This window comes from Vanellus vanellus, assembly GCF_965231255.1.
Source record: "Vanellus vanellus genome assembly, chromosome: 8".
In the NCBI taxonomy this organism is placed as follows: Eukaryota; Metazoa; Chordata; class Aves; order Charadriiformes; family Charadriidae; genus Vanellus; species Vanellus vanellus.
The window spans coordinates 30,061,648-30,085,373 of record NC_138913.1 but is presented as its reverse complement, the minus strand read 5'-3'; the positions used below and the strand labels follow the sequence as shown (position 1 = coordinate 30,085,373).

At 46.7% G+C, this 23,726-nt stretch overlaps 1 protein-coding gene across 1 annotated transcript in view; it reads left to right on the top strand.

Moving 5' to 3' along the window:
* Window positions 1-18,532, top strand: part of FARP2 (FERM, ARH/RhoGEF and pleckstrin domain protein 2) — a gene marked incomplete at its 5' end in the record, with an annotated part of 76,904 nt that extends 58,372 nt beyond the window's left edge. Inside the window, 14 exons of the mRNA XM_082487325.1 lie at window positions 2,799-2,888; window positions 4,114-4,247; window positions 5,252-5,333; window positions 6,356-6,593; window positions 7,708-7,838; window positions 8,666-8,734; window positions 9,120-9,209; window positions 9,607-9,627; window positions 9,917-9,999; window positions 11,397-11,515; window positions 12,211-12,374; window positions 14,641-14,748; window positions 15,546-15,697; window positions 16,894-18,532. Of these exons, the coding sequence (XP_082343451.1) occupies window positions 2,799-2,888; window positions 4,114-4,247; window positions 5,252-5,333; window positions 6,356-6,593; window positions 7,708-7,838; window positions 8,666-8,734; window positions 9,120-9,209; window positions 9,607-9,627; window positions 9,917-9,999; window positions 11,397-11,515; window positions 12,211-12,374; window positions 14,641-14,748; window positions 15,546-15,697; window positions 16,894-16,984 (1,572 nt within the window). The 3' untranslated portion in view covers window positions 16,985-18,532. The remainder of the gene's footprint in view (window positions 1-2,798; window positions 2,889-4,113; window positions 4,248-5,251; window positions 5,334-6,355; window positions 6,594-7,707; window positions 7,839-8,665; window positions 8,735-9,119; window positions 9,210-9,606; window positions 9,628-9,916; window positions 10,000-11,396; window positions 11,516-12,210; window positions 12,375-14,640; window positions 14,749-15,545; window positions 15,698-16,893) is intronic.
* Window positions 18,533-23,726: the final 5,194 nt, after the last annotated feature.

The window sequence follows — 23,726 nt, the reverse complement described above, 5'->3', positions numbered from 1 at the left end:
TATTTATTTGGTGGTTTATTTCCAGACTTGATAGTTTTGTGATCTAGGTGCAAGGCAGGCAGGAAAGCCTTTCTTTGTCTCATAGTCCTTTATCTTTGGCCTTTTTAAGTTCAGAGTAGGGCTCTTCACTCAACACGAGCTGGTGTGGCTGCATCTAGTGAGTGTTTGAAGGCTTCCAGGTGGGGTTACGTGTACATAATACAGGGAAATACTAGTTTTTCCAAGTGGGGATATTTACCTTGTTGCCTGCTATGATTGTAGGAATGTTTTCTTTGGACTTCTGAAGCACACCGCCGCCTTGGAGAGTTTTTGTGTTTGTTTTTTTTTCAGGCATGAATTGATTTTCTTTCCTCTTGCAGTAGTGGAAGTGTTTGGCACAGCCCCTGTTGCCCTGTGGCAACCGTACCGCTGGTACAAGCTCTGCCTGGCAGCTGCTGCCAGGACTCAGAGCAAGGGGATTCAGTTAGGACTGGTGTAAGAACAAAATAAAAGAAGATTAAGGGCACTAAATTTCAGCAGGGAGCAATTTGTAAAGCAACAAGAACTTCAGAGAGTAAACAGAAAGCGATGATGCAGCGAGGAGGGAGATAGGAAGAGAAGATGGTTGGGAAATGGAAAGCATCTTCTGTGCCTCAAGCTGGCATGCAGTCAGCTGGAAAATAAAGTGGGAACCTGCAGAAGCCCTCAAAGGTGATGCAGAAGCCCTCAAAGGTGATGCAGAAGCCCTCAAAGGTGATGCAAAAGGTAATCTGTGCAGGCTAGGAAAGGAGCGAGGTTGTGGGCATGGTGCGTTTTCACACCCCTTCACACTCTGTAAGGTTTTAAGGAAGAAACAATCCAGAAAAATATATTTTTGAGAGCAGGGGAAAAAGTACTTGAGTGAGTATCAAAGCACAGGGTGTGAACTGGGGACAGACAGGGTCCTTCCAGAGTTCTCAAGAATATACTAGACGATATACATTGCTTGAGGGTAACTCTTTAAGCAACTGCCGGGGAGTCCCCAGCGTGGAGAGGTGACGCTGAGGAGGGAGATGAAGCCAGAGGATGCACATGTGTGCGGTGATGCCCTGCAGAGCTTGCAGCAGGGTCATCTCTGCTGCCGCTACAGAAAGGTGAGGCTCGTGGCATCTTGTGTTGTCGCAGCCTGTGGTTGATTCCATAACCCAGCTTTGCTTTGCTTTGCCTTGGGAAACTCTGTTTTTTCCATCGAAGTTAGTCCCTTAAGGGCATTGTGCACTACAGTATCCTGTGCAGAGCCCAGGAGGAAGCATACACAAAGCTGAGTTATGCCAAACCAATTCCTGTTAGCTGTAATTCTCCTGTCATGTAAGAGACCACTGAAGTTACAGTCCAGCTAGCGTGTGTTGCCCCATGGGTTTATAAATGGGGTGTTTCAGGACAGACAAGTGCTGCAGGAGGGAGCTGGTAAGGGAGATAAGAGCTGGGTCACCCCTGGGTCAGAAAAATGACGTCCTATCCTTTGGGAAGAGGCTGTTTGAGAAGGATGCCCACTGAGGTTCAACAGCCTTTTGAGAGTTTATGAGGCTACAGTCCGGTAAATAGCCCAAGGAAAAATAAAAGATACCTGCAGCCAAGATTAGGTAGGACTTTCCCTGACACATTGTACCTGAGAGAGGTACAGGTAAAGTGAAGAGGATGGCTGTGGAGGGAATCAAAGTAAGTATGTCCAAGTATGTGCTCTGGGGAGAGGGCGCTGATGTGTGGGCCTACAGTAACTAGCATAAAATAACCCAAAAGAGGGCTGGACAGTTTCTCAAAATTAATTATTTGAGGATACACACCTCCAGGGATTCTGTGTGGCTAAGATGGGCTCAACAGATACATTACTGAGCACGCCGGAAAACATCTCCTCCATGAGAAATATTGAGGTGGAGGGTTTAGAAGCACTGAGCAGCTGTGCTGACGGCACCTCAAAGCGTCTCTCAAAAGAGAGTTGTTTATTAACTTGGTGCGTACAAGGAAAAGGGGGAATTAATTTTCAAAGCTGTGGTACCCTCAGGAGGGGCAGAGGTGGTGGCCAAGTTATGACGTAACTCTATTGTGAAAATAAATGACAGCAAACCCATCTTTTTTGCACAAGACTGCGGCACGGCACAGCGAGCTAAGGAGACAAAGCAGCATCTTAGCTTGAAATGGGAATAGTTCCTTAACAATACTCACATAATTTTTAATAATGTATGTTTTCAGGCTAACTCTGATTTTTGCTCATTGCAGCTGCAGAGCATCTCTCTTCACCCTTTCATTCCTTTGCGCTTCGGTGTCCATTCTGTCTTCTCTTTTCTTTAAACAGCAGCACTGGAGCGACCGTGGCGCCGACAACTGATGTAGTTTGATTTTTGTGTGTTCTTAACTAATTACTATGATCTTCAAAGGATTTGAGTAAAAGCTGCAAGTGGAAATAGAATAGTTTTGGAAGAGGCCTGTGATGCGAATCTGCTGTACTAGGGTTGATTAGATTAGTCGATTAGTTTAAAACCCAGGAAGCTTGGAATAACTGCTTCCGTATTTTTGTGAAGTGCTCCCTTGATTTTGAAATCAAAGTTCGTGTAACTGACACAAAATCGACATCACTTTTTAATAATCTTGAAATATAAACAGTATTTTGTAGTACAGTCGGTATTTGAGAATATGGTACCGAATACAAAGGTGCTCTGTCAGTAATCAACTGCTCCATTCGCACGCAGCAAGGGGAAATGTGTTTAAGGCTTGAGCTTGTGCTTAGTAATAAATGGAACATATATATTTTAATAGTTACTGATTCCTGTGTGTTCTTCCAGCGCTATCCAACTGACAAGGCATACTTCATAGCAAAGGAGATTCTTGCTACAGAACGGACGTATTTAAAGGACCTGGAAGTTATTACAGTGGTAAGGGGTTTAAACTTTCTTTATTGCTTTTCCTTTTCTTAACAGATTCATAATTGTTAGTTTGGAAAAACTTGGGCTTTCTTCCAGGTACCAGAAGAAGAAAGTCCTATGATAAAGCACAATCCATGAGTCGTGTTACCTTCCTTGTTCCGTAGGTCCTCACATGGGAGAGCAGATATCTTCTCTGCACTTCTGTCCTTAGCTCCGCTAGCTCCATCACATCTCATGTTGTCTTAAGCAGACTTTCTCTTTGAAAACTGTGAACAGGGACAGCCTAAAAATTATTTGCGTTCAGCTTCAATGACAGTCATTGCTGTCAGCTCTGCTTATAAGCTAGCCATCAGCTCTGCGCCCTTCCTTGGGAAGCGTTTCTCTTTGGTCTTTCAGATCATGAGAGCAGATGAAGAGTTGCGAGGGTATTAAGGATCCATAGGGGTTTGAGGAGTTTTGTCTCTTTTTGTTGCTGCTTTTCTTTCCCTTCCTCTTACCCAGAGCAGACAAGCGAGTCCTCGTTTGCAGACCAGCCTGAGTTTCCAATTCTTTTTCTTCGAGAGCTTTTTGTTCATGTACTTCAGGTTTGAACACTGTCTGTTGTGCTTCTATAAGCTACCGTTTTCATTTCACCGGAGGGAGAAGTTTGAGTCCCTTAATGCCGTACGTCTTCAGCTGAGGTGTGCTCTGCCAGCTGAGTGAGCGTTGCTTCACTCAAATTCCTCCTGCAGGCTTCCCGGCACTTCTAAAAGATGGGGAAACATTTGGCACCTCAAAGGATTTTTGTAATATTCACGGCCCTGCCTGAAAGTGGGGAACTGAAAGTGATAAAAACTGCAACAAGATGCCTCCAGCTACCGAGTAACTTGCACAGGGGCTCCAAGTTTTATGACCGAGCGGTTGTGTCTGCGTTGAAGTACAAGCAGTGGGGCAACATCAGCTGTGGCAGCTGTAACTTAGAGCTGTTACCAACCATCTCATCGTTGTGTAAAGAAACATGCTTGTTCCCGGAACCCATAATAAGCCTCAGATTTGTAATGTTTGGCAAGGAAAGAAATGACATCTCTTCATCTTTCCTGGATTACGTCTTCCCTAAATATTTCTCCTTCCTGCCTGCTGTTTCCCTGGGTGCACACTTTCTCCTCCCATCATCGCTGCAGGAGCAGAAATTTTTCTGCTAGCGATTAATTTCTTAAATAGAGAAATTTATTATGATTTATGATTTTTCCGGCAGTGGTTTCGCAGCGCAGTCATCAAGGAGAACGCTATGCCAGAGGGCCTGATGACGTTACTCTTCTCTAACATAGACCCAATTTATGAATTTCATCGAGGCTTTCTGAAAGAGATTGAGCAAAGGCTATCGCTCTGGTAAGCATCAATAGCGCAGCGCGTGGGCAACAAGCCCGGGCATCCTTTTCCTACATCCTCCCATCAACACCCTACTTAATCTATATTTGAACTGGTATTTCTGCTTAAATAGAAGTAAGGAAAAAGTGTTTTAATAAATTATAGTTTTACCAAAATAACTAAATACATTTTGCAAAGCCCATTTTCCAAGCACTGCCTTGTACACGATATCCTGGAGCCCTATGAACTGTACACCAGATGGAGGGGTTTGTAATCACAGAATCGTTTAGGTTGGAAAAGACCCTTAGGATCATTGAGTCCAACTGTTACTATAACTTGCTGTTGTCTTTCTGGCCTTAGAAATGGGAAGGAACGCAATGCCAAAAAGATACTCTGTGTGTTTATCAATACCTTCTGGTTAATGGAACTCCAGGTGAAAATATAGGAAACACTTTTTGGTAATTAAGATTAGAATTTAGCTCTTGCAGCACAATTTAATTCAAAGAGCGTGTCTTTAGTCTTTTAACCTTTGTATTACTTTCTCCTGACCTGAGATGTAAAGTATGAGAATTTAACTACCATTCAAAAGGAGGCGGCTAACGTAAACTAAGTACGAACGAAAATAAATTCATAAATTCAGGTGTCGTGTTATGACATTTATTCAGAAGTCTGAGGGGTTAAGCTCCAAAACTGGCTTCCACACAAATTAATTTCTATTCCTTTCTCAGTTTTCTAAGCATGGCTTTATGTTTGTTATTTTATGCAGCTTCTGTATTTACTGTACCGAGTTTTCAACCCGCACAGTGAAATGGGAATGTCAAGGGGCTAAAAAAGGCTAGAGGAGGCATTAATGTTAGTGCTGCTTCCCTTAATTTTGCTAAAGCAGTCCTTAAAACACACAGATACCCGGGAAGCGTTTCTTAAAGATTATGTCTTGAAGTATAGGGGAAGGTAAAGGGAGGAAATTGAAATTTCTTGATCTCCCATGTGCTGTGCCTTATTTCATCTCCTTATGTGTGTTTCAGGGAAGGAAAAACCAATGCTCACCTGAAAGGAGATTATCAACGCATTGGAGATGTCATGCTCAGGAATATGCGTACTCTAAAGGTAAATCAAGGATTAAAAGAATGGAGTCCCAGGATTGTTGAGTCATTTTTTTCCTTTTGTCAAGGATGAGAGTTCAAGGTTTAGGATTTCCACTAAACTTGGAGCGACTGGCAAACAATTATAGTTGATAAATTAAAAAGTAAACATAATAAAATATTTACAGCAAGGCTTTATACCACTGTTGCTTATTTAACCATCTACATTTACCTTGAGAAAAGGTTGTTTGTTTATCGGTTATTCAGCAGAAGACAAAGAAAAATGACTTAATTAGCTCCACCATCTCTCCTATGTTCACACAGTTCGAACTCTCCCCTATGGAGACACCGTTTCATAAGGTTGTTTAATTCCAAAATATAAACATTTTTTAACTGCAGAGTAGTTTCTTCTGAAATGAAGTCACCTTTATTTGGAGTAGAGTGCCTCTATGGGACAGTTACGCTTGTGCTGTAGTAGTGGAGTAATTATTCCATTAAAACCAGTGACTTGAATGGGAGTGCAGAGGTGTGTAACCGCTGCTCCGGCTATCAGCGCTCACTGCGTTTGGTGTTCCCAGCAGGTATAGGCACAGGGCCCCACGGACACCTATTTCGACCCCGACTGGGAGCTGCCCGATGGTTTCTTTAATAGCTGAGACAACCCTCTCGGCTCACTTCTACCAGTAATCAACCAGAATCGTCTTAGAATGGCAAAATATTACCGGGTGGTGCTACCAGCTGCTCTCATTAGAAACACAGGGAGGCATGACTGCAATAAATAGTGAACAGAGGACAACCAAGCAAATATTTTTATTTTTAATACTGTTGTTTAGGGTTTTTTTAAATAAACCCGTTGAAACACATAATGTTGTCAATGCTGGTTTGGTCACTGCTTGTAACAATATCTGCAGTGTTGGATTAGATAATCATGGTCAGCAACAGAAGTAGAGTGGGGAATGACGTTTTTTCTTACTCACTGTGAAATCTATTAAAGACTGTTTTCCTTTGATCTGAGTAATTTTATGGGTTTTTTGTACAATTCCCCAGGAGTTTACCAGTTATCTGCAGAAACACGACGAGGTCCTGACAGAACTGGAGAAAGCAACTAAACGCCTAAAGAAGCTGGAAATGGTTTATAAGGAGTTTGAGCTGCAGAAGGTTTGCTACCTGCCCCTCAACACCTTCCTGCTCAAACCCATCCAGCGGCTGATGCACTACAAGTTGATCCTGGGCAGGCTTTGCAAGCACTACACAGCGGAGCACCGGGACTTCGCCGATTGCCGCAGTGAGTGAGCGTTCAACCCTCTTACCTGCGAGGCAGAAACGCGTTCCCACGTCCATCCAAAAAATTCTGCCTGTAGCCTGGGGGAGACGAGCGTTACGCCAACAAATGCAACGTAAAGGCTTTTTCTCCATTCAGGACCGTTCTGACGTTCGTGTGCAGCTCTCTGAAATACACAGAAACTTCAATTTAGATTGCTGAAAACACAACTGTTTAGTGAATACTGTAATTTAAATATCCTGAAAAACAAAACAAAACAAAACCAAACCAGAGTATACCAAGTAGAACAGCAGAAAACTGGCAGGAGGCAGCTTGTTTAAAAAAAAAAAAAAAAGTTTATCTTACATTTTGAAATTCACTTTTTTTCCTCAAGGTTTTTGATACCGGGTTTCATTGCTCTCCTACCATGCTCAGTGCAGGGCCCCAAAGCTTTCTGCAAGAGAGAGAAAATTGCCTTAACTGCTAGTTTGGAAAATGCAAAAGATAACTTAAATGTAGACTGTTCTCTTTGCGTAGAATCAATGCTTTTTCTGGCATTCCAGATCTTAAACGTCCTTTCCAACCTAGACAATTCTATGATTCCAGAAAGTGGTTTTCTCGTGGTAATCTTGACGGATCTTAATGTTTCAACCAGAGCTGGAAAATTAAGTCCTTTTCTTGTCCCCTTTTTTAGTGGGGAAAAAAGTAGGGTTTTTTAGGAACTCTTTGTCATTTAAAAGTAAAAATGTGACAAAAAATAATTGCTTTGTAGTGTCAAAAGCTTGCATAGTAAATTCCATTCATTTATAAAGTAACCTTTGGCAGAAATAGTCGGCTTTAATTTTTTTATTTACTTTTGGCTCTGTGGCAAATACTTTTTGTGTGCGCAAACTCTGAGATCCCAGACAATCTCCAGAAGCGGAGGAAGTGCAATGAAGTTGCTTTCTAGTCTCCATTTTATTTAAAGCATAAAATACGCTTTAAGAAGCTGACAGTTGGCCTTGTTGTAGGTCCTTTCCAACTGAACTATTCAGCTCTATTCTAAATCTGGCTATTCATTTCAGATTCCATTTTCCAAGGGCTAAACTTGGTGGCCTGGGCTTGCCTGCTCTATTCCGATCCCCAGTTTTTCTTGCAGATGCGCTGAAGGAGGTCACAGAAATGACATCTCAGCTGCAGCACAGTCTCATCCGCCTGGAGAATTTCCAGAAGCTGACCGAGCTGCAGCATGACTTGATTGGCATAGATAATCTCACGGCACCTGGTAGGGTAAGTACCTAAAACTAAGGTTTTTAGAGCCTTTGTTGGTTTTATTGCCAAGGAATTGCCTTTCAACCATGTTTTTGCCATCGCTGCCTCTCTGTTTTATGGACCGACTGTGAAGGCTTTTATAATTGTCTTCATAGTAGGTCCCACGGAGGTCTTGGTGATGTCTTGGGGAATAGATCAAAAATCCTTCTGCTGAGGCTCTGACTGCAGTCTGGTGTTTCCAGTACAGCAGACAGGGGGTGTGCTGGAGTACAGTGCTCTCTGTTTGAGTGGGAAGCAGTATGTTCTGTACTCGATAGGAAACCCACTGCCAGCTCTGCTCGCGGCTGTCCGATGCAATCTCTGTCTGTGGACCGAGACTGCACGGGGAACGTAGCAACGGCGGGAGCCACGTCACTGGGCAAAACTGGTATTGGTGACTCTGTTTTTCCAGGAGTTTGTTTAGTTCCTGCTTGGTTTTTTGTTTCTTTGTTTTTGATAGATATACTGAGCATAAGTACAGGAGCATCGCATGTGCTTTTGGGATGCTATGGCAATCACTGCAGTGGGATGTAAGTGTGATAGGTGAACTGCTGGTGTCCAACAGGAATTCCGCTCCTGTTCCTTCTCTTGCTTCATTGATTTAAACGTTGGCTGCAGCCAGGAGCTGATACGTGTTACAAAACAGAAGGAAGGGTGTCATCTGGCCTTTAACAAATCCATTAGTAATCATTGCTGGGCACCAATCAACATCTCTGTACTCTGGGATGAAAAATAAAAAGACCCATTAAAATTCTCTGTCTTTGGAAAAGATCAAGCTTAGCCTAACCTTTTATTTTCCACTGCAGGAGTTTATCCGGGAAGGTTGTTTGTACAAGCTCACCAAGAAGGGTTTACAGCAGCGGATGTTCTTTCTGGTGAGTGTTGCTTCTGGTTTTCATAAACCCAAAGTTTACAAGATAAAGTTGTCGTGCAACTGTGTTTTCATGGGCTTGTGATGAAAATCAGCAGTCATAACCAAAATCTCACTCTGAGGGATATTGAGGTAGAGCGTGACTGTGACAACACTGTCTGTTCAGCTTGTTTCCTTAATGGTACATAGTTTTAACGGAATTTTAAAATTAATTGCCTCTCTTGTAAGTAAACAAAAGAGCGGAGTTTAAGGAAAGCAGGCCAAATTGACTGAGAAATGGTGTTTTTTCGTGCATCTACAGCGGCCATTAAACAACAAGATGTCAAAAAATACTTTGGCCCTACCTGCTGTCTTCCGAATATTGATTGTATGCTTCTTCCCTTTTTCAGTTCTCCGATATGTTACTGTACACAAGCAAAGGGGTTACAGGCACAAATCAATTCAAAATTCACGGACATCTTCCTCTGCGTGGCATGTTGGTAAGCGGTTTCAAGTTGCGTCACGGCATTAAGGAAAATGAATTTGCCTTAAGGCAAGTTGAGGCCGTTCCTTCAGAGCCACAGGGTGCTCCGAGGCCAGTGACAGCAGCCTGTGGTGCTGCTGGCCGGGGACTGGACCTTCGCACGCCCCAGCCTGCACCTCACACAAAGACTTGTTTGTGGGCGATAAGCTTATTCCTTCCATCACTTTAGCAAAGCAGGGGGAGCACGCCCTTCTTGACCATTCATTTTCACGCTGCTGAGAGAGGCTGATCTGGAAACAGGGGTTTGTCCGCGCTCTTTCCCCCCTGCACGCATGCTTCGGCGGCTGATCACTCCTCCTGCCTCCCCACCCCCCTCTTCTAACAGGACTGTTCTTTCTGTGTTTGATTTGCAGCTGATAGTGCTCGACCCACCGGTAAGTAATACGCTGAACCCTGCTCAGACTCTTCCTTTGCTTGCTCCGTTGGATGTGGCGTGGTGCTGCTAGGGATGCAGCAGTAGAAACCCACAGTATAGTTTTTTTTTTCATATAGAGCCAAAATAGACTCCAAGTAGGTGGTATTCGTAAAAGAGTAGCTGGTTTGCACTTACTGCAACCGGGCTGTAATCATATTTGACTCAAATTCCTGCCCAGCCCAGGAGGACAGCTTTAGCGTTTATCAGTCACTGAGTAGTGCTGAGAAAAACCTTTTCTTTTTCTGCAGGTGGAGGAGAGTGAGAATGAATGGGCCGTCCCACACTGCTTCACCATCTATTCAGCACAGAAAACCATAGTGGTGGCAGCAAGGTAACGTTTCTTGTCCTCACTTGCCTGTAGGTTTGCTTAGGTACCTTCTCCAAAGAGTTCCTCTTGGATTGTTCGGTGCAGAGCCAGGGCGGTGTCTGATGCGTGACTCAAACCAAACGCAGGACACTTGTGTTTTGGGAAGGAGTAGTTTAGCTCGCCAAACGTGCGTTATTAAACACACAGCGGCAGCAGTAACATTGCCATTGTGTTGTTTCCCAGTTAGCTGAGTTGCCAGAGACACCCTTTAAACAACTGCCGTAAAGGAAAAGACAAAAAAAATCCAAACACACAAATATTTTAGACACCCAAAAAAGAATTAAAATCCAGAACATGCAAATGGATGTAAGGAGAGGAGAGTTCCCGCATGGATCTCAGAGAGGAAGCTGGGAAGGGAAGGGAAAAATTAAAGGCTGTCTTGGTCCCTGTGCAGTGAATTTGGTGTCGTTTTTCACTTCATGTCTGAAATGTACTTAGGATGTTTACTACCCCTGTTCTCTCAGGATCAGCCTGAGGAGGTTTTGTCCCTCTGCAGGTCCCCAGGTGGAGCTGGGTATGCTAAGAATGCAGGGTAGGAGCACAGAAACTCAGCCTTAAATTTATGGGGCTTTTTACGGCTTGATAACCTGTTCTTGACAAATAATCATTGCGGAACATTTATAAAATCGGATATGTAGTGGCACAGGAGCCAATACGTATGCAGACGTGTTCAACAAGCGAAACTTTTTGTAAATTCCAGCCTAACGTCTGAAAACGTCAGTTATTTTTAAGATCAACTGTTTCTCAGCAGCTGTGAATCAAAAAGTGCTTGAAAAGTTCTGAAAATTGGAAAAATAAATATAATTTTTACCTTGTATTACCTTTTACCTTTAATTTAGGAATAGCTCAAAGGTGGTTGTTTTTCTTATGTTACCTCTCCTCGCCTGTCAAAAAAAAAAAAAAATTGCTTCTGGGCTTGGACCATGCGTGGAATTTTCAATCTAAATTAAACTGAACGTGGTTTCATGTTTGAAATAACCCGCCCAGCTATGAAGCTCTCTGGATGAAGAACAGCAGTGGCCCAGACCACATAATTCCTCTTCCAAGTTCAGTAGCTCCGGAGGAGGATGATGTGTTGCCCTTGGGCTGTCCATTCGTTCTCTTTGCTGTAAAGTCCAAGATTTTTAATAGTTATTTTAGTCTTGTTTCAAGGCTTGAAAGTAGAGGTGAAAGCTGTATGAGGTCAGCTTCCTGCCTGGAAAGGTCATGCTTTAGAGGAATTGTTATGTTATTTTTATTTATTTAATGGAAATGGACTGCTGCTTCTATTGGGCGATGAGCTGTGCCTTCCTTCAGCAATTCAGCGCTCTTGTCATGGCTCCAGGCTGTGCTGGTCTCCATTTGCACCGTTTGTCTTGCAGTACCCGCCTGGAGATGGGGAAGTGGATGGAAGACCTAAACATGGCAATAGAAATGGCCAAGAAGTCAACAGAGAAATCTGACATGCTTCTGGAAAACTCAGTATGCCATCGCTCCAACAGTAAGTGGTGTTTCCTGCCTTCTGGAAAAGCGTCTGTTGTCATGTCCTTTTCATTTTGCCTGTTGTGAATTTGATCACGTAAATGGAGTGTTTTTATAATTCACATAGTAATGGATAGTTATTGTGCTTTTGTTTTCTTTCCGTTAAAAGATATATGTGTGTCTTCCCCGGCTGATGTTCCTGGTAGCTTTAAATGCAGAAGAGGTGTTCCTGTTGCAGAATTGTTAACTTTAGAAGGTCCTTATTCATCTCTTAAATAGATTTTTCTCAATCTAACCATTTAGTGTATTTTCTTGTCTAGAAATCTGGTGTCTTTGGAGATCAGCAAGTTCTTTTATAGCCCCGCGTTGGTGTGCCTGTCTCAGGTGGTGTTGTGGATGCGCTGAAACACGGAGTATTCCTTCTTGGAGCACTTTTTCCTATTCGTCACTAAGAACTGACTGAAGATGAAGTGTGGGGATTTCTGTTTGTTTGTTTTACGCAGTATTGAGTCAGATGCCCCAAACAGAGCTGAGTAATGAAAGCCACAACGACCTGCTCAGAGTGGCCTTTAGGAGCTGTATAACAAATTGAAGTTGACGTATTTTAAAACTGGACTGTTGCAAGAGAAAATGGTTTTTCTCAGGAATCCCTGCTTCTCTCGCTCTTTGTATTGCACATTTTTCTTAAACCGCTGCTGAATTCTCCTCCCCCAGGATCCTCTGATGAGGTCTCTGTAGAACAGGAGTCCGAAGATGACATACACTCTTCTCATAGCTCCTTGGACAGGCAGAGCCACCACCGTGCCAACACAACCATGCACGTGTGCTGGTACCGCAACACCAGCGTCTCCATGACTGACCACAGTGTGGCTGTCGAGGTACCCGCAGGGCGCAGCTCTCACGTCTCACTCTGTCCGTCCTGGCTCGCTCGGCCTCCACTCCATCTCCCATTTCGCCTTGGCAGCGTCTCTGTGTCCTGGGGGAGAGCAGGGGCCGTTAAAAGGCCGCTGCATGCTTGCCCCGCTCTGTGCATGTCTGTGTGTCTGCGTATGCATGCCCTGCTCTCCGTGCCGCAGGGCTTTGCTTGGGCAAAGGCTCTGAAGGAGGGAAATTTTAAAGGAAACCCAGGATATCCTAGGACTGAATTGTTCCTTCGGGTTTCATCAGCTTTGCTGGAGGATAAGATACCTATCCACGATGTTTTCCTTTCGGGATTGACTCTGCCATGCTGAGGTCTGGTTAGCTGCCGTACTGCACCGAGAATTAAGTTCAGTGGGAATGCGACGTCTCTGCCGTTCCCTCGCTGGTGGGGGTGAGCAGGAAGCGGTAGGAAGTGCTGTGTTCCGGCAGTGCCATGTTATACTGAGCAGAGATTTATTATGTGCCCGCTGAGCTGCTGTTACTTTGGGTCTCAGCACGGCTTGATGCAGCACTGGGGGCAGGTTTCGGTACCGAATCCTGCAGATTTTGAGATGGATGTCTGTTTGGCGCTCCTTACGCTGCTTGCACCGCCACTACGGTTTCACTTTAGGCGGCGGTTTGGCAAGGTCAGTTGGGTTAGGACACCTTCCTGGAGGTTGGCATGCTTGGAAGACTTCCAGAAGTGGGAAGGACCCTAAATACCTTGAAGAGAAAATGGAGGTCACTAATTAGACAAACACTAATGGGGCAGGGTGCTGCATCTGTGTATTTGTATCCTCCTACCTTTCCTGCCCTGCTGTTGAGGCACTTTTTGTTTAATGGAAGGAGTTAAAAGTTGGGCACTGAAGCTCCTGGGTTTTCATGATGTAGAGAGCGTATCGGTCAGCTCAGTAAAGGAAGTCCTGTAGATGTTACTTGGCTCAGGGTCCGGAAGTTGGGCACTTCAGCTGGCAACAAAAGTGGTTTCTATGGGAGGGGACAAACCTTCCTCTCCCTGCTGACACCCCTGCGAAAGGTACCATCTCGCAGTTCTGTACCCAGATAACGAGCCCTCCCTGGTACAGGCTCTGGGATTAAACGTGTGACTTCTCGCAGCTCCCTCTTGCTTTGATCTGTTCCATGTTCTAATACCGCCATTTTTTTTCACAATCCATTTTCCTTTAACAGACGTCTTTCTAGCATCACTTCTCTTATCCTAATGTTCTGTTTTTCTTTCTCTCCCCCTTTTCTCTGCTCAGTTTTCTGCTCTCTTGCTGTTTCTCCAGAGCTTCCTCCTCGCTATTTGCTGGGCCAGGCCCAACGGCCCAACACAATCACCCATGTTTGTTGGTACCGGAACCAGAGCCTATCCCTGTCTGATTACCTGTGCATGATCCAGGTAAAAATGCCTCTCAAGTTCTGCGCTGGTGGGGAGGAGCCGTGGGATGCCAAGGAAAACGTGCTGCTGCTCGCTTCGTAATTGCTCAGTGAGCCCACCCATACTCGGCTGGTGGCAGAGCTGTAGCGTCGCCTTGTCGACGCAGGTTTTCCTCCTAGTTCTGCTTCCCCAAGTGGTTCTCTGTAATTCTGCTGCGTGTTCTGTCTTTTTCTCTAATTACAAAATCCACTTGCTGTCATTCTGTGCCTCAGGTTTCCTTATCGCGCCCCACGAGCACTCAGTGACTGTCTCCAAGGCGGCAATGTTCAACTTTCCCCGCTTGCCACGCCGGGCTCGGCTTCGCGTAGCCGCCACGTGTAGCTTAGCCACAACTCTGGCACCCTCTGTTGCCCCTTCTGCTTTATTTTCCTGCTCACGCAGTGCGTTCTCCGGGTTTTTTCTGGGCGTAAGAAAGGGTGGCTAAAGGGATGGATGCCCTCATGGCTGTCACCGTTCCCCTGCCCGCAGGCGGCAGAGGAGAGCGGTGGCTGGAGGGCCAAGTCGGTGCAGCACCCTCCTGTGCGCCGCCCGACACTGCTCGGAGATACAGTGAGTGCTTAAACACAAAGGGAAACTTGGCGGTGGTGAGAAATCTCTAATTGGTTTGTAAGAAGATAGTTGCGAATTAGTGAGCTGAAGGCACAAAGCCACTCGGGCACCGTGTGAAATCCCTGGGAGGCCTTTTACAACAGGGGAGCAAGTGCAGGAGCGGTTATGGCAGGCAGCCTCCAGCTTCGTATCTGCGTCTTTTCCCAACGGACAGCGACCGGTGGTTTCACGGTAGTTTTCTTTTCATCCTGTGCTAGAACCAGCTCTCCGGCTACTTGCTGAGGAAGTTCAAGAACAGCAACGGCTGGCAGAAACTGTGGGTCGTCTTCACCAACTTCTGCTTGTTCTTCTACAAAACGCATCAGGTGAGCAAATGTAGCTGAGGGGACGGTGTTTGGGGTGTCGGGGGGAACCTGGAGGTCCTTGGCGTTCTGCTGTGGGTGCAGCTCATTGCTATTTGAAGGAGAGTAACAAGCGGAAGAGAAGGTAGTTCAAAACAGAGGCGGGCTCTGTAAGGCTCATGAGCCCTTCTTGCAGAATTTAATTAGGATTTCTAATCCTGTTAATGGTCCTGACCTCCTGTGGGCGAGGGGGAAACGTCTCCTCGTGCAGTGACTAATGGCGGTGAGGGAACGGGCAGCCTTTGGTCAGTCTCTGTCTGTTTCTCTCCCTGCTGGGCTTCGGCATTGGGGATTTTTCTGCCCATGGTGCGTTCCAGCACCTGCTTGGTAACGAGCTGTGCTGCCGTGCAGCCTGTTCCTTTTCATCTTATTAACCCAATAAACTGTGTTTATTTTATTCAGGTTTCTGGCCTTGAGGCCACGTTTCTTTTGGGAGGGATATTTTAACTTTCATGTTGGATCTGTGCTTGGAGTTCCAGAGAGAGGAACCCTCTGTGGCAGGGGACGGGGCAGCCCAGGAGGCAGAGACGGGCAGGGGAATAGAAGCGAGTAACTCCATAAAAACGGTGAAAGGAGTTGGGGGAAGGTTTCATTTTAAGCTGTCGGAGGCCTCGCAAAAGAGGCTGCTCCTCCTCCTGTCCTTCCCTAAACAAAAATACAAAGACCCTACCTGTAGAGTACAAAAGACTGAGCGCACACTGGGATGAGCTGCGTGGCAGGGGATGCCTTGCACTAAGCGCCGGGCTATTGGGCTTTTCCAGGACGATTATCCCTTGGCCAGCCTCCCGCTGCTCGGCTACGCAGTCAGCTCCCCTGTGGAGGCAGACGGCATTCAGAAGGATTATGTCTTCAAGCTGCAGTTCAAGTCCCACGTGTATTTCTTCAGGGCTGAGAGCAAATATACCTTTGAGAGGTAATTTTCCATTTTCTCTGTCTGTCTTGGTATATAACATGCTGTTAATTCACTGGTTGATCATCCAGAGCCCTCTCCTTCCTCCTGACTACCTCCTAGTCTGAGCGACCTTACAGCACGTTCTCGGTAATAAAGTTCCCTTCCTCTTCCTACTGATGATGTTTGGAGATGCCTCCTCTGCCAGAACCGTCCTCCTTGCCCGGGAGAGCTGGTGGTTGTGCCTAGAGCTGGAGGCTCCGCTTTGTCTCGGGAGCCTGGGGCTTCCCTGGAGCTGGGGAGCAGCGTGGGTGGATGGGCTGCGAGATGCTCAGTCCGACTACGGCTGGGGAGTCAGGTTTCTAGGTTAATTAGAGTTCTGGTGAGAATACGTTGGGTTTGGGGTTTTTTTTCCTCTCGATCTCTGAAAACGGGAGTTAGGACACAAGGCTGAGAGCAGCCAGTGCAGTGCTGCTTTTCACTGTACTGCTTTCTCTGTAATTACGTTCAGCAGTGCCGTCGGGCTTCCACACACAGTCCAAGGTGAATCCTGTTTAAAATGCGTCACGTACAAAACTTTGCTATTACGTTAGCTGTTGAAAAGCCCTTGCATTGCGTTCTGCCGCGCAGGGCAGGACTGGTTGTTTTGGAGTGTGCTGTTATTGAGGAGGCGTCACATACTTCCTTCGTCCCTGGGAGAGTATCACACACACTTGTGAGCAGTGTACATAACAGCTACCTGAGGCAGCAGAGTTGTGCTCTGTTCTCATGTAGTGATTTCAAGGGGAAAAAAACCCCAAGAGTCTTAATTCACAGTGGATGTTTGTCTTGCTTTTTTCCCTGTTGCTTTGCTTTCTTCCATATGAGCAACTCTGTTGAATAATTTATTGTAAGTAAAGCAGTGCATTGACAGAGGAAAATTTTTGTCAGCCCATCCTCCTCAGTAAACCCTTTCTGTACACTTACAGGAGAGCACAGCGTGCTCTCAGGGGAGCGCTCTGGAGCTCAAAGCACTCGAGAGCTGTTAGTTGGACAGGCAACCGTGTTCCGCACTTTACTACATCTCAAGCTCTTCATTTGAAGAGTTACGTTTCCTAAAAGAAAGGTAGAAAACGGTTGTTTCATGAGGTTTGGTGAAGGGGGTACAGCTCACAACGGAAGGATGAGATGACGCATCTGTTAATGAGGGGTTGAGCATTTCTCATGTCCTTTCTCACCAGGTGGATGGAGGTGATCAAGAGAGCCACCAGCTCTCCAGCCAGGTCGAGCCTGCTGCTTCCGAAGGGCGAGAAGGACAGTCACACAGACTGAGGCGGGGCAGAGCTGGATCTCTGCTGCGAACATCAACAAAAGAGGCAGGTGGAAACAGGAGTCTCTGGAGTTGATAAAGCAAAGAACCAAGAAGCTCATTTCCACCCGGTATGGAAAGTGGGAGCGAGGGACTTGCAGACGGGGATCACACTCGTCCCCAGTGGTATGGAAGAGGGTCAAGTCTGTTCCAGTTGAACCTACTTCGAGAGAACCTAAGAGCGAACCGCCTTGTTTTTTACGTTTTGACTGGATGGTCAGCAAACACAGGAGAAAAATAGCAGCTGTCAGCGGTGCGACTGGCTCACAGCTGCTGGTGCCGGGGCTCGCTGGCTCCCAGAAGTTCCCTTCCCCTGACGCTCGGCACAGCTGGCTGTACAACCGCTGTCTCGCTGCCACCACCGTCACCCTGCCAGCGCAGACTACCAGGGGATCCACAGATGCATTAGCTTAAACACGGTTCACTTTGAACAGAAACCGCAGCTCTCATAGAACAACTCTGCTCTTTGGAAACTGCTGCGGCAGCACTTTTCCAGGGGAAGCGGGAAGAGCGAACCTCTGCTAAGCTGTTGAGGTTTCGGTATATTGTGGGTCAGTACGGGTAGGGTGTGTGGTTTTTCCTCTGAACTCTGCTACGGCGCACGCTGAGAGGGTCAATCGCTATTCTCATATCACGGTTCCAGTTTCTTTAGCCTGCAGTAGGCGTTGCTTAAGGCATGGGATGGCAAACACACTCTCCACCCGTATGGAGGTGATGTTTTCGAGGCATTTAAGCAATGTAGGAGAACAAGCTTCTCCGAAAGTCGCTGTTGCTTGTGCTTGTGTCACACAGAGACTTCTGAAAATCCCTATTTTTACCTTTAAATTTGGGGTGGGATCCATCTTCCGTTTCTCATGAAGGTGTAAAAGTCACTGGATTCCAGATGGAGCATTAGTGTCTGTGGACTGTATTAAACCTCTGTATTAAATCTGAAATGTTTGCAGTTTGTTCTGGTTTTGTAAAGCTGTCACCTTTGGTTGCCTCCATGGAAGGACTGAAATAAGCCAAGTGCCACTAAATGCTGTTGGACGTGGCTTTGATGGGCTCTAGGGACTCTGTGGTTATATTAGATAGAAAAGTGTTTGTGTACTAGAAGAAGGAACAATGAAGTGGTGTAGTGAAAGACAAAGGGAAGTGTTGCATGTTGTGAGGACGGAGGAACGTGGAGATCCCTGTGAAAATGGGAAGCACAGAGGCCAGCGTGTGCGTTCTCCAAGGCTGTTTCAGGTTATGGTCTGGAACACGTGCGGGCTGAGGACTGCAGGGAGGGGCTTCCAGAGGGATTTTCCAGACCACTCACTTGGCATTTGCATCCTAGAGAAGACGAGCAACTGCAGACCCAGCCTTTGCTACCCCTGTCACAATGACCATTGTTCCATGTAAGTTAAATGTACTTAATTTATTAGTGTCTTTTCTTTTTTAATTAACTGTTGTAGGTGTGTACACACGGATTGACTAGATATGTTATAACGCAGCTGACTATGACTGTTGAAAGTAAATAGCATCTTGGTATAAAACTCTCTCGGCCTCTTATTCCTGAGCCCACCATCCCGTCTGTGGCCACACTTGTGGGAAGATCACCGGCACGTGCGCAGGAGCATTGCTTTTCCTCAGACCTGCAAGAAGAGGTTTCACGTCGTCGATTAACAGGTCCCTGCATTCAGTGGTTTTCCCGGGTGACAGTGCCTGTTCCTTTGTCACAGCCACATACTGGAATCTTTCCTCTTTCATGGGGACTCTCCCATGCAATTACTGCCCTTTGCTGGTCTCCTGCGGGGCAGCTCTGCAGGCGCGAATTGCAGAGAGGAGGAGCAGGGTCTCTGTCCCCAGCTGGGGGGTCCGGTGCTTTACCCTGGCCTTTAGTTGCCCTCACCTACCATAGCCTGGCTTTCTAGAGCACCAGGATTTGAAATACTTTTTTCAGAGCGTTCAAGTTACTCAGTAGTTTTCTGGGACTGTGGTTGTCGTCTCACCCAGCATCAGCTCTGCTCCATCTGCAGCAGAGACAGCACCGAGTGAAAGCGATGTGAGCGGAGGAGCCAGCGAGTGCCCGCAGGCTCGGGGAGCAGCTCCAGGGCAGGGTGGGAGGAAGGGACTTACAAACGCCGCCTGAAATTCAGCAAGGATAACTGCACTGTCTCCCGGGGTGGGGGGGACGACAAAGCGCCCTCCATGGCACAAGCTGGGGATGGCACAGATGGTAGCAGAGGCTCTGGGGTCCCCAAAAGCAAGCTGTGTTTGTTGAAGGGCAGCGCACAGGCTCTGGCCAATTGCCAGAAGAGTCAAGGCCAGAAGAGCAGGGGAAAGGTGTGTTTCTGTGGAGCACAGTGCAAGAGAGGCTGCAGCATCCCCTGCCTGGGGTGAAACAGCCTGGTATTTGGCCCTGGGGGTGTTAATTATTTAATTATTTTTTTTAACTAGCTGACAGAGACAGCTTACTCCCTTAACATCAGCTAGGCTTTGTCTACATCACCTCTGTAACTCAGCCGTCGATCTCCCTCACACCACGTGTTAATAATCAGACTGACGTACCCCCTGTTACAGGAGACGGGAGGAACTGCAGAAGCCCACCTCACCCTCAGCAAGCAGCGCCGAGGCTTGGCTTCTCTACACTCCCTCACCGGCTCCAGCAGAGCCTCTCCCCCCCCCAACTCTCTTCGTTTTTTCATCTCGTGTCATAGGGAACACTGCTTCAGCCTGGAACACACAGGAACAGCTTCTGACACTTAGAAAAATGATCAAAGAACTCAGTGGAAGGACGCACCTTAAAGGTGTTACTACATGACTGGGGGGTACTTACATGGCTGATCCACAGTGTTTGGCCACCTACGCTCTGTTTATCAGAGCGTCACCTCTGTGTGGTACTGCTACAACTCCTGTCACAGGAGAGACGCAGTGAGCAGAAGTCCTTCCTTAAGGCTCTGGGGCAGTTGAGGAGTGGATGATCCTTTAGTTACGTGCTTGACCTGCAGCTCAGTATTTCCTGTCCTGAAGATGTGTGTGCTACCTCCAGTGGCTGCGGAGTGGTCCCTGAACCAGGAGCCTCTGGTGCTAGCTGACCAGAAGCTGAGGACAGCAGGCAGCAAAAGTCCCTTCTCGGGTGGAGAACATCAAGTTCAAATGTCTGTGCATTTAAAATGCAGGAGCACAGGCTATAAAAACCAGAAACTTTACCATTCCTAGCAAAACTGTTTACCTCTCACCTTGGCAAGCTTTCAAACTGATGGGGATTCCAGAGGCACATCAGTTCTGTGAAATACCGTGTAGTATTTTTACTTTACCAGAATGCTGCAGGGGTATTTTTTGTCTTTGCTACAATCTTGAGCCCTTAACAAGAGCCCTAGGAGAAAAGAACAGAATACAACTGGTCCGTAATCATTAGTTTCTTGCTAGCAGGATGTACGTTACCAGCGTACTCATGCTCTTGGGACCTCGTGGCTTAATATCCATGGTCTCCCTTCATTTCAAAAAGCCAACATTTCTGGTAAACACTGCCAGTTTTCCCTGCTTCCCACAGGACCGGCTGCCTGTCCTCCTTTTGGTGTAACACAGTCCTGCCTCATTGTCTCACCAGAAAAAGTAAGTTTTTCACAGTAGTTCCTATCATGAGTTTAACACAACTTACTGGAGCTGTTCTGGTGACAGTCTTGTATCAGTCTTGTACAGTCACCTGTATGTCCCCTGGTGACAAGAATGACTCCCGTTACACCAGGTGGTTCATCACCTCCCTCTCTCCTACTGGCTGCATCACCGCAGCTTTATTGCTGCTGAAGTGTCAGCAAGGAGCACGTAGACACAGCGTCCAGCTGCACTCATACCTCTGGCGTGCAAGTAGAGCACTGCCTGCATGCAGCAAAGTTAAGTACACTCTTGTGATGGTGTGGAGAGTCTGATGGTTGGGGGTGGCCGTTAATTGTCAGAGCTTCCCTTTTGTAAAGCAGACTTTCAGTAGAAGCTGCACCCAGCCTCCCAGCTCCGCGCATTCGCCTTCTGGCTTGTCCCCAAAGTGCTGCACTAAAACCACCCTTCCCCAGGTCAGCTACAGATCATCATAGAATGGGTTGGGTTGGAAGGGACCTTAAAGACCATCCAGTTCCACCGCTCCTGCCATGGGCAGGGACACCTCCCCCCAGCCCAGGTTGCTCCAAGTCCCGTCCAACCTGGCATTGAACACCTCCAGGGATGGGGCAGCCACAGCGTCTCTGGGCAACCTGGGCCAGGGGCTCATCACCTTCACAGTGACACACTGAGACGAGAACGACTGCACCACTGTCCTGTCACTGGTCTGTTGAGCAGAGGTGAGTGCAAGCACGTGGCATTTAACAATTCCCAAAAAAGGGCAGTCAGAAGTACACATGTCAGTCTCTCCTTTTGGCTCCAAGGAGAAGGTAGCTGAGACAGCACTGCACAGCTCGGTCACAGAACCAACTGTAACCTTCACCTTTGTGTTTCTGCTTAGGCAAGGACAGTCATACGTGAGGTTTTAAACGCACGCTTAAAGCAGTGTCTCCAAAGCATTTATCCTGTAACTGAGCTCACACACTCACAGAGTGGTTGCGGTTGGCAGGGACCTTGGGAGGTCATCTGTCCAAGCGCCCCTGCTGAGGCAGGGCCACCCAGGACCGTGTCTGGACAGCTGTCGATTATCTCCAAGGATGGAGACTCCACAGCCTGTGCCACTGCCCCGTCACCCTCACAACTGCAAAGGGAACCAGATGAAGGCAGAGGTAGCCTGCTGTCAGCTTTTACAGTCAAACCGAAGTCTAAATACTGCAGATCAACGAACAGACTCCAGCCAAAAGCACAACTACACAGTGTGCGCGTCCCGTAACACCAGTGTATGGCAGCATAAAGGACTAACATAATGTGTCTTTTGCTGTATTTTCTCCTTGCACAAAAGGACTTAAAGGGGTCTGTCTCACAGGGCACTGTTAGGTGTCCGTGAGGCAGGAAGATGCAGGGGAAGACCAAGAAGGACGCGAAGAAAAGCAGCTTGAACAAATCCTGTTTCCCTAATAATACCAAGTTACACCAGCCTCATTTGTTTTGTTACTTTATTGAAAGTGGCAGATCCCTTTCAACGTTTTTAAAAACTAAAACCATTGTTGCTTTGAATACTGGACAAAGTTTGTGGGGATTGTTTCCTTTAAAAAGTTTACTCATTACACTGCAGTGCATGTGAGTAGTAATACAAGGTACCTTATTGACACGATTTGCTACCGTCATGAACAGCAACTTGAAAAGCAGCAGGAACCCTTCAGCCGCCTTTCTGCTGGACTGCAGCCTCTGCCTTCCACCTCAGTACGTTTCCTATCTATACGTTAACTCCTCCTCCTCCTGAGGAAAAAAAATGGGTTTGTTCTGGTTTTCATAAACGCAGGCTCCGAGACAGCTCTCACCAACTGAGAGCCACCACTCCGCAGCAGGTCTCCAGCAAGATCAAACAGCAGCACCTCTTCTCTACCGGACAAGTTCACGGTGTGTGCCGAGACTGTATTTATCCATCAGAGAGGAAGAGTAAAGGATAGTCATAAGCTAAAGTGAACACCGCACACTGGGATGAGGGAACGTATGGTCCTTTTGAGCTACTTTTAGCCCAGCACCTACAATCTGCAGGTCTGAATCAAAGTACCAAAAATCAAGCCTTGTTACTAACAAAGTGGCCTGTCTTTAAAAAAAAAAACAAACAACAACCCACTGAACAACTACAGCTTTTGTTCTCAGTGGCTTTGGGGCCACCCACATCATTCTCACACAAACACCCCAACGGAAAGATCTGGATAGCTAAGGTCTTGCTGACTTAATGGGAATATCTTTACGATTAGAGAGCAGCTCTCTAAGCAACCGGCTATCAGAACTTATATTTCTAAGTCTATTTTTCTAGACCTTTAAAGTATAGATTTAAGATCTGTGCATTCACCTGAATTAAGGATTTCCTTTACAAACTAGTATCGTACAGAAAGCAAAGCTAGTTGGGATGGCTCCACTGGAATACCTTAAGCAGCCAATAGGGCAGTAGCTGCTTTAATTTCTCTGCTAGCTAAACACCAGCACAGCTTGTCAACCAGAGCAGAGCCCTTGGCCTCAGCGAGTTTAGATCCCAGACAGAAAGAAGAGCCAGAAAGGGAAAGCTGAGAAGACGGTGGGGGGTGGAGACCTAGAGCGGCTTTTGCGAACCCCCAGCCACACCTCACGGATACCGTTGCTGCCAGCCATGCAATTTATACCTTTCTGTAGAAAACGGGTTTCTTGCCTCAAGAACTGCCACGCAACGTCGATCTGCCTTTTGAACTGAAGTCCTGTTAGCACCGAGTCTGCCACGTTCCCCCCGCCCCCCTTTTTTGAATCCTTCGGCAACATTTGGACACACACAGTAGGCGTCTACTCAGCTGCAAGACTAGGACTGCCAAAACTGCGTATCTAGTTGCTTCAGCTGCAGAAAGCACCCAGGAAAGGAACTCCACCAGTTCCCAAACCAAATGTAACCACTTTGTCTTCTGGACCCTGGAGACCCAAGGCAAGTTCTGCTGTTGCCTGAATTAGGAGAACCAATGCCTAATACAAAATGATGTACCAGAGCCAAAAAAAAAAAAAAAAATAGTCAGCAAACCCATCCTCCTGTGAAAGGACAAGCTGGGAAAGAGCAGCAGCGTATTAGCTCAGCTGCTGCTATAATTGAAAGCTTTTCGTTACTAGTGTGTGACG